This window comes from Enhydra lutris, unplaced genomic scaffold, assembly GCF_002288905.1.
Source record: "Enhydra lutris kenyoni isolate GAN:26980312 unplaced genomic scaffold, ASM228890v2 scaffoldscaffold2, whole genome shotgun sequence".
NCBI lineage: Eukaryota > Metazoa > Chordata > Mammalia > Carnivora > Mustelidae > Enhydra > Enhydra lutris.
This window is the reverse complement of record NW_019154086.1, coordinates 65,263,884-65,274,502: the sequence shown is the minus strand read 5'-3', so window position 1 is coordinate 65,274,502 and position 10,619 is coordinate 65,263,884. Positions and strand designations below refer to the sequence as shown.

The 10,619-nt window shown below is 41.0% G+C and overlaps 1 protein-coding gene across 2 annotated transcripts; it reads left to right on the top strand.

The window, feature by feature from the left end:
* The first annotated feature begins 1,321 nt into the window (after positions 1-1,321).
* LOC111150048 (tRNA methyltransferase 10C, mitochondrial RNase P subunit) lies at positions 1,322-6,648 on the top strand. 2 transcript variants are annotated; one of them, XM_022507374.1, is made up of 2 exons: positions 1,322-1,366; positions 5,232-6,648. In XM_022507374.1, the coding sequence occupies exons 1-2, from the start codon at positions 1,358-1,360 to the stop codon at positions 6,510-6,512; spliced, it is 1,290 nt and encodes a 429-aa protein (XP_022363082.1). In that variant the 5' UTR covers positions 1,322-1,357; the 3' UTR covers positions 6,513-6,648. The 2 variants fall into 2 exon arrangements, with proteins under 2 accessions (XP_022363082.1, XP_022363090.1); XM_022507382.1 differs by having other exon boundaries at positions 1,330-1,463.
* Positions 6,649-10,619: the final 3,971 nt, after the last annotated feature.

Below are 10,619 nucleotides of genomic sequence, written 5' to 3'. Positions count from 1 at the left end.
TCTAGACCCATGCAGCCAACTGCCATATATTGTAAAGGAGACATCATCTGACTTTGAAGGGCGCTCAGTCATTATGTCTAAAATTGCTCTCACCGGGGCTCCTGGGTGGCTTAGTGCGTTAAAGCCTTTGCCTTCAGCTTAGGTCATGACCCCGGGGTCCTGGGATTGAGCCCCACATCAGGCTCTCTGCTCCGCAGGGAGCCTGCTTCCCTTCCTCTCTCTTTGCCTGCCTCTTTGCCTACTTGTGATCTCTGTCAAATAAATAAATAAAATCTTTTAAAAAAATAAAATAAAATTGCTCTCACCAACTCTTCCCTCATCCTGTCTACTCCTTTCCCCCATTCCCCACACTACTAATTACTATCTGTCCCAATGCTCAAAGTAGAATATTGACTTCTTCTACCCCAAATACCAATCACCAAATTCTATCATTTTTACTTCTTAAACATCTTCCAAATCTGTTACTCTGTCAGTAGTGTCCCCTGACGTACAAAGTTTTTAATTTTGTACAAAATGTCTGTTTTCTTCTGTTGCTTGTGGTTTTGGGGTCATATACAAGAAATCCTTCCCAAATCCAATGTCATGTAATTCTCCCCTATGTTTCCTTCTAAGAGTATTATAGTTTTGACTTTTGTGTTGAAGATTTTGATCCATTTTGAGTTAATTTTTATATGGTTTTAGGTTAAGGGTCCAACTTTGTTCAGCACCATTCCTTGAAAGACTGTCCTTTCCCCAGTGAATGATGTTGGCCCTGATGATTTAATAGTGACAACTAAAACACTTGAAAATGTACTGCCTAAACAAAGCTCCTGCAGACTGGATTTTACCCCAAAGGCCACTAATTTGCAGTGTGTGACTTAATTTCATTTTCACATTAAATTTAACAAGTGAGCTAAGAGGAGTGAGAGATACTTCGTGTCCCCTATCATGTTCTAAACATCGTGTCAGGTGCTGGTGATAAACTGGTCACAAAGTTTCATATGTTTAAGTCTTGCATCAAGCAGTTTTAAAGTTGAGTGAGACTTTTGAAAACATCATTTTATTTTAGCACTGCGTGAGTAAATGCTGATAAATACGTGTACCAAGTAGAGAGTAAGTTAAGAGAAAAGGAACAGAAATTTTTTTAAAATAGTGGTGTAACCCAATTAAACCAGCTACAAGAACACAACAGTCGAGATGGTCCCTAGTTAGCATCGGCCCCAAAGCAGCAGCCAGCATTCTCCACAACAGCACCGCTTTTCCGGCTGGAAAGCTTTTGCCTAGTGGCCTGACGTCATAGGCAAGCGCCAGAGAGAGTGGGCGGGATTTCCGGCCACGGCTGACCCGCAAGGTACGGAAACTAAGCCGACCAGCGTTGATGCGTGAGGTGCGGTTTCTTGCGTAGCGCTTTATTGCGGGCTACTGCGTGGTGTGTGCGTCCCCCGCGGTTGATACCAGTGGGAGCCACTGTCTCTGCACTCCTGGTATGGGCATGTTTCTTGGCATCTTAATTGTGTGTGTTGAGGTGAGAGGACGCGGAAACCTTTCTAAAATGGGCTTAGTGTAGCACGTGCGCTAAGAAGGCTCACAGATAAGGGGAAGCCCAGTGATTTTTAAACTATAAGTAGTACAGTCCCTGGATCAGAGCAGTGTTTACCAAAAATGATATCCTTGTTTGTTTTAAAATTTGAGTTTTCATTTTTATGATATCCTAAAAAATTCTTTACCGGTTACAAAGGCAAAACTCCAAAGACTTGTTTCTGAAATCAGTATTTCTCATATTGGGGCTGAGGACTCCCCGTTAAATATCGTATCTCAGGGAGTCTAAATTGTTTTTTCTTTATTTATTAAAAAAAAACTTTTTAAGATTTTATTTATTTCAGATAGATTGAGAGCGAGTGGGAGCACGAGATGGGGGAGGGTCAGAGGGAGAAGCGGACTCCCCGCTGAGCAGGGATCTTGTTGTGGGACTGGCTCCCCGGACCTGGGATCATGACCTGAGCCCAAGACAGACACTTAACCGACTAAGACGCGGAGGTGCCCTAAACTGTTCTTTTCTTTAAAAGGTGTCTGAAGATGGGGCACCCGGCTGGGTTAGTCGGAAGAGCATGCGTCTCTTGATCTTGTGGACTTGAGTTCGAGCCCACATTGGGTGTAGCAATTACTTAAAAAGCAAAACAATAATAAACTTTAAGAGAATTTTTTTTTTAAAGATTTTATTTATTCATTTGACAGAGATCACAAGTAGGCAGAGAGGCAGGCAGAGAGAGAGGAGGAAGCAGGCTCCCTGCTGAGCAGAGAGCCCGATGCGGGGCTCGATGCGGGGCTCGATGCGGGGCTCGATCCCAGGACCCTGAGATCACAACTGGAGCCGAAGGCAGCGGCCCAACCCACTGAGCCACCCAGGCGCCCCAAGAGAATTTTTTTAAGTAAGCTCTATACCCACTATGGGGCTTGCACTCAGGACACCCTCTCCTTCAGATCAAGAATCATGCGCTCTACCAACTGAGCTAGCCAGCTACCTCCCCCAAACTTTTTTTTCTTTCCTTTCCTTTCCTTTCCTTTTCTTTCTTTCTTTCTTTCTTTCTTTCTTTCTTTCTTTCTTTCTTTCTTTCTTTCTTTTTTTTTTAAGGTGTCTGAACATATTTTAAATGTGAAAAGCATTGGTCCAGAATATTTATTCGAAGAATACTTGAGTGATTTCCTGTGAGCCATAAACTGCTGAGCACTGGGTTCAGTGTTAATATAAATAGTCTGTCCTGATAGAGTTTACCATTAGTCAGGCAAATAAGTAACCTGGCAGTTACAAAGAATGTTACAAATATTGTGATAGAGAGGTAGAGTGTGCTTATAAGAACTAGTAGGAGGAATACTTGATCTAAAGATTGAGGTGAAGAATAGCTAAAGATGTATCTGAAGAGGTGGGCAAAAGATGATTTTGTGGAAAACTTTAAAAGCCATGTGTATAAGTTTGAAACCTGTGCCTGCAGCAGTGGATTTAAAAGTTCACATTGAGGGGGCACCTGGGTGGCTCAGTCATTAAGTATCTGCCTTGGTTCAGGTCGTGATCCCAGAGTCTGGGATCGAGCCCGCCATCAGGCTCCCTGCTTGGTGGGAAGCCTGCTTCTCCCTCTCCCACTCCCCCTGCTTGTGTTCCCTCTCTCACTGTGTCTCTCTCTGTCAAATAAATAAATAAAATATTTTTTTAAAAAGTTCACATTGGGAACCATCCAAGTGCATTGATTAGATTTGCACCAGCTCCCAATGGCTTAGAGATGAGACAGAGCAAATCAGGAGGCTAGCGGATGCAATTAAGATAATGGGATTCAAAAGAAGTTAATGGATTAAAGATGTATTTAGAACGTAAAGTGATTGTAATTCAAATAGATTAGATGTGGTGGGTGTGAGAGAGGGTGGTAATAAAACGACCCCCAGTTTCTGGCTTCAGCAAATGGATGAATGGCAGAGTCCATCCCTGAAACCATGTAGAAGGTAAAGCAGATTGGGAAGGGAAGGGAGAGCAATTATGTTAATATGTTGCATTTGAGTTTTTCTTCTGATGCATGGTGGTGACGCCAGAGATAGATCAGACCTCACATGCAGAATTTTAGACTGGGGAAAAATGGGGGCGGAGGCACATCTGCTTTTAAGGGAGGGGAAGACATGTGAGCATCAGGGCACAGCTTAGAGAACCACTCTAAGAAGCATGCAGAGTTGTTAAATAAAGCAGAGGGAAGAAGGAATATTTCAAGTATTTCAGTTGCATTTTGTAAAAAGTTGATTTCTTTTTTTTTTTTTTTTAGATTTTATTTATTTATTTGACAGAGATCACAAGTAGGCAGAGAGGCAGACAGAGAGAGAGAGGGGGAAGCAGGCTCCCTGCTGAGCAGAGAGCCAGATGCGGGGCTCGATCCCAGGACCCTGGGATCATGACCTGAGCCGAAGGCAGAGGCTTTAACCCACTGAGCCACCCAGGAGCCCCTCCTTTTTTTTTTTTTTTTTCCCTTCAAATCCTGTACTAGTTTCACATTTTATTTTATTTTATTTTATTTTTTTAAAGATTTTATTTATTTATTTGTCAGAGAGAGAGAGAGGGAGAGAGAGCAAGCACAGGCAGACAGAATGGCAGGCAGAGGCAGAGGGAGAAGCAGGCTCCCTGCTGAGCAAGGAGCCCGATGTGGGACTCGATCCCAGGACGCTGGGATCATGACCTGAGCCGAAGGCAGCTGCTTAACCAACTGAGCCACCCAGGCGTCCCTAGTTTCACATTTTAAAGCATCTTCATTGTTTTGTGGATGTCTAGACCTTTAGGATAAAATTGTGGAGCTTATATATATTTGCCCTAATTTTGGACATTTTGTTTGATAGTAACATTATGTGCTGCAAAATAAACTCTGAACTGGAGAAAAGAGGTCTGTTTTCTTGTTTTTAAAGATTTATTTATCTGGGAGACAGTGTGAGTGGGGGTGGGGAGGTAGAGGGGGGAAACTGACTCCTTGCTGAGCAGGGAACCCCATATGGGGCTCAGTCCCGGGATCCGTGAGATCATGTTCTAAGCTAAAAGGAGGAATTTAACCCACTAAGGCACCCCTATTTTTTTTTGTTTTTAAATCAGTAAATCTTTGTCCATTTCTGTTTTGAAAAGATGAGAGCATTGATACAGCACGTCCGTGCCCTATAACTTTTCTGCCCTTTGTCTTACAGTCTTCATGTGTTGCTGATGTTAAGGAGCTTGTGTTTGGGTCTCTATCTGGACTTAGAGTAGAATGGAGAAGAAATAGCATCATGATCTCAACCCTATCAGCAGAACATTACTTTGTTATCCAGTAATGTTGATATTCTGGGCCCCTAGATACGAATCTAAAAAGGATCTTTCTTCAAGATATTCTTTTTCCTAAAGCAATAATGAAATTTATGTCAAAAATAAGAACCCAGGGGCACTTTGGTGGCTCAGTGGGTTAAAGCCTCTGCCTTCAGCTCAGGTCATGATCTCAGAGTCCTGGGATCGAGCCCCGCATCAGGCTCTCTCATAGGGCTCTCTGCTCAGCAGGGAGTCTTCTTCCCCCCTCTCTTTCTCTGCCTGCCTCTCTGCCTACTTGTGATCTCTGCCTGTCAAATAAATAAGTAAAATCTTAAAAAAAAAAAAATCAATTGCTTTTGGTGTCTCAAATTTATACTTGCATAATTAGTTGACAGGTTTAAAAAATTTAAAAATGTGTCTAACTTTTCATTACATTTTGCTTCTCTTCTAGGGGTCTTACATGCCTATTTTCCTCAAAATGAGTAGTAGTATCACCTTAAGATCTTGTGCCAGGTATTTGTTGCCATTTACCATTCCTAGGAAGAGAAGCATTTTATGTTCAGCCATTCTACAGAGATACATGTCTTCCAAAATACCAGGAGTGTCCTATCCTAAAAAGGAGAGTACATCACCTCCTGAACAGCTGGGACTGGATGGGTGGAAAATTACAATGAAATCTAGTGTGCAAGAAGAAGATGTTTCACCAGTCTCAAGTAGCAAGGATGAAGATCCTCTAGCTGCCATCAGGGAGTTAATTGAGATGTGGCGATTGCTTGGCAAAGAAGTACCAGAACACATCAGTGAAGAAGAACTCAAAACTGCTATGGAATGTGTTTCTAAATCATCAAAAAAAAAATACTTAAAATATTTATATATTAAGGAAAAAAAGAAAAAAGCTAATCAAATAAAAAAGGAAATGAAAGCAGCAACAAGGGAAAAAGCAATAAGAGAGCAATTGTTAGAAACCACTAAGGATGATAAACAGCAAAACTTTCTATTTCTACGACTTTGGGATAGGAATATGGACATTGCCATGGGCTGGAAAGGTGCTCAGGCCATGCAGTTTGGACAACCTTTGGTTTTTGACATGGATTATGATAATTACATGAAACCAAAAGAACTCAAAAATACTGTTTCCCAACTTCTAGAAAGTGAAGGATGTAACAGAAGAGATGTTGATCCTTTCCATCTTTATTTCTGCAATCTTAAAATAGATGGTGCTTATCATAAAGAGTTAGTTAAACGTTACGGAGAAAAATGGGACAAATTGCTTTTAACAGCAACAGAAAAGTCTCATGTAGATTTATTCCCAAAGGATAGTCTTATATATTTAACTGCAGATTCTCCTAATGTTATGACTACTTTCAAGCACGATAAAATTTATATAGTGGGATCTTTTGTTGATAAGGCTATGCAGACAGGCACGTCCCTAGCGAAGGCAAAACGGCTGAAGCTGGCAACGGAATGCCTTCCATTAGATAGATATTTACAGTGGGATACTGGTACCAAAAATCTCACCTTAGATCAAATGATGCGTATTTTGTTATGTCTGAAAAACACTGGTAGTTGGGAAGAGGCTCTGAAGTTTGTTCCTAGAAGAAAATACAGTGGTTGTCTGGAGATTTCTCAGCATTCTCAAGAGTTTGTCAACAGATTGAAGAAATCAAAGACCTTTAATTCATCTCCGAAAGGCTCTCTAAATATACACACACAGAAAAGGTGGCTTAAATGAGAAAATTTGATAAATAAATGATCAAAATATATGTAAATCAAACTATGATACTGTATGCCTAAACTTATACTGTAATGAATGTCAGTTATTTCTCAATAAAACTGGAAGAAAAAAGGAGTGGAAAATGGAGTGAAAATACAATTCTACTGGTCTGTTTCTTCCTGAATGGAATTCACTTGTTCTTTTCTTTTAAAGGTTGTCCTTCCAAACTAACTGAAGTGTTTTTCCCCAATTAATTAAATTTTTGCAAAACTTTGGAAATATATTTTACTTACTATAAAAATAAACTTAATTTAGTAAAAAGAATTGTCCAAGTTTGTTGAGCCCAGTAAAAGAATTGTACCATTGCTGCAGCTTTTTTGTGAGTATTTCTGAGTCTAAGACTCCATTTCCTTTTTTAGATTTTATTTATTTGAGAGAGAGACTGCATGAACAGGGGCTGGAGGTAGAGGAAGAAGGACAAGCATACTCCTTGCTCAGCAGGGAGCCCGATGAGGGACTCCCATCCTGGGACCCCAGGATTGTGACCTGAGCCAAAGGCAGATGTTTCACCAATTGAGACACCCAGGTACTCCTTTTTTTTTTTTTTTTTTTTTTTTTTTGATATATTTACTTAGAGCAGGGGGTAAGGGAAAGAGAATCCTCAAGCTGACTCCCTACTGAGGGCAGAGGCCCCTGATGCAGGCTCAGTCCCAGGACCCCGAGATCATGACCTGAGCAGAAATTGAGAGTCAGCCACTTAACTGACCGAGCCACTCAGGCACTCCATTTTCCTTCTTAATTGTTCTTTTAGCAATGTCAACAACTACCTTTTTATCAAAAATTGTTACAGAAGAGATTTTAAACTTAGGTGGTGGTTCAAAGTGACATTTGGTGCAGTTCTGGGCATGTTATAGGCACTGAAGTTTGTTTAACTGAATCTTGGTTAAACAAAAGGTTAAGACATCCCTTGACATGTCATGGAATTTGCCTGTATTATGAGAAATGGGCTTGGGGGGATGGAATTCATTCCATGTCCTCTTAGGAAGAAAAAGGGGGTTTACTTGATGACTTACATATAGCACTTCCCTATTGCAGTATGGAGAACTTTCCTTTCCACCCCTCCCCCCAAGATTTTTATTTATTTGAGACAGAGAATAAGCTGGGGGGTGGGCAGGGAAGCAGAGGCACAAGCTGACCCCTTGCTGAGCAGGAAGCTAGATCAGGGACTCCATCCCAGGACCCTGAGATCATGACCAGAGCTGAAGTCAGACGCTTAACTGACTGAGCCACCTTGGTGCCTCAGCTTTCCTTTTATAGGAAAAACTTCCTTTTCTCCAGCTGTGTGATTTGAGTGGAACCTGCCATATTATTACAGACCTTGTCCTGGCCACAGCTGATTATCCCTAAGGAGATACCTCACTCAAACTTAGAAATGGGCATCTGACTTTAAGATAGGCCAGTCACAACTTTTTCTAGGATTTTCGGATATGAGAACTAAACCTGTGTCACTGTGATGATGGACTTTGACAGACAGGAAGCTCTGGAATTGATGGTGGCATTCCTTTTTATGAAGGAAGACAGGCTATATAGGAGGAAGTGAAGCTTACATATAAAAGTAAGACCAACTTTGGCGCTGTTTATTTTTTTTAATTAATTATTTTTAAAAATAAACATATAATGTATTTTTATCCCCAGGGGTACAGGTCTGTGAATCACCAGGTTTACACACTTCACAGCACTCACCATAGCACATACCCTCCCCAATGTCCATAACCCCACCCCCCTCACCCAACCCCCCTCCCCCCAGCAACCCTCAGTTTGTTTTGTGAGATTAAGAGTCAATTATAGGGGCGCCTGGGTGGCTCTGTGGTTAAAGCCTCTGCCTTCGGCTCAGGTCATGATCTCAGGGTCCTGGGATCGAGTCCCGCATCGGGCTCTCTGCTAAGCAGGGAGCCTGCCTTCTCCTCCTGTCTCTCTCTGCCTGCTTCTCTGCCTCTTGTGATCTGTCTGTCAAAAAAAAAAAAAAAAAAAAAAATCTTAAAAAAAAAAAAAAGAGTCAATTATGGCTTGTCTCCCTTCCAATCCCATCTTGTTTCATTTATTCTTCTACCCCCTTAACCCCCCATGTTGCATCTCCACTTCTTCATATCAGGGAGATCATATGATAGTTGTCTTTCTCCGATTGACTTATTTCACTAAGCATGATACCCTCTAGTTCCATCCACGTCGTCGCAAATGTCAAGATTTCATTTCTTTTGATGGCTGCATAGTATTCCATTGTGTATATATACCACATCTTCTTTATCCATTCATCTGTTGATGGACATCTAGGTTCTTTCCATAGTTTGGCTATTGTAAACATTGCTGCTATAAACATTCGGGTGCATGTGCCCCTTCGGATCACTACGTTTGTATCTTTAGGGTAAATACCCAGTAGTGCAATTGCTGGGTCATAGGGTAGTTCTATTTTCAACATTTTGAGGAGCCTCCATGCTGTTTTCCAGAGTGGTTGCACCAGCTTGCATTCCCACCAACAGTGTAGGAGGGTTCCCCTTTCTCTGCATCCTCGCCAGCATCTGTCCTTTCCTGACTTGTTAATTTCAGCCATTCTGACTGGTGTGAGGTGATATCTCATTGTGGTTTTGATTTGTATTTCCCTGATCTTTGGTGCTGTTTAAATCCCTGCTTCCGGTTATTCTTGAGGTCCAGCTATAGATTTGCCTTTAGCATTCATTGGTTGTTTAAACTTTGTGCAGCACCCTGGTAATTCCTCTAATAAATTCCCCTTTTTTGCCTAAGCCAGTTTTTGGGTTTTTGCCTCTTGCTACCTAATAAGTCCTACTATACTTGAGAACATGTGTACTTCTTTCCTACAAAAAGAAGTTTAGGAAATGTTCATTATAGACTACCTGCACTGTTAACTTTTTTGAAAACAAAGGTAATAAAGATGGATAGCCAACTACTTCTACCTAGTTTCTGAACTGGAAATTAACATGAGAGATGTAATCCAATACATTTCTTAAAGCAGGATTTAATCTTTTACCGAATACTACTAAGTACCTACTCTACCAAGCAATATACAGTTTACATGAATTATTTAAACAACTATTATACTTTTATTATGATGTATTATACTAAACTATTATAGTACTTATAACTTAGTTGCCTAATAGTACCTTTTTTACATATAAGGAAAATTTACTCAAAACTCAACCTTTAAGTGTAGTCTCAGAATTCAAAAGATTTGTCTGACTTTAAAGTCCTGGCTTCCAATGTATAAATTATGCACTCTATAATAAGGCAAGTATGAAGTGCAATGGAAAAACAATGGATGCCTAACCTAAACTCATGGGTGCGATCAGGAAGGGCCGTGACAAAGTGATGTGTAAACTTAGAATTGTTAAGTATGATATGAATGAATTTCAACCTTTGAACTAAGTGGCAAGGTGCTAATACTTGAGCCATTTGCAATACAATGAAGATAAAACAGCATAGTACTTAAGAACAGGGTTTAGAATTGCCTGGCAGGACTGGCACAGAGAGTGAGGAAAACAAGGCTTCTAGGGCACCTTACTGATCTCCCAAATCCTAGCCCTACTCCCGGGGTTCCAGCTCCACCGTAGGCTCTGATGCCTAAATTGCTTAATCGCTTGAAATTTCAGTTTTCCTCCTCTGTGAAAAGGAGATTAGAAATAGTTCTTGACTCATAGAAAACAATAGGGAGTCTGGCACATAAATGCTAAGTAAATATTAACTAGTTACCTAATTTGGACTATGTTCAAAATGTGTGGAATTTTTTTTTTTTTTAAAGATTTTATTCTACAGAGATAGCAAGAGAGAGAGCTTAGGCAGGGGGAGCAGCAGGCAGAGGGAGAAGCAGGCTCCCCGCTGAGCGAGGACCCTGATGAGGGGCTGGATCCCAGGAACCCGAGATCATGACCTAAGCTGAAGGCACATGTTTAACTGACTGAGCCACCCAAGCGTCCCTTCTTAAGACTAATTTCTGTTAACACCTTTTAATATAGGACAAACCCAGAAACTCCAGGCCCCTAGGCAAGGAATTGACCTCATATGGGAAGAGAGTAGTATAAATATAGGGAGAAAGGGAAGATGAGTCTAGAAAGT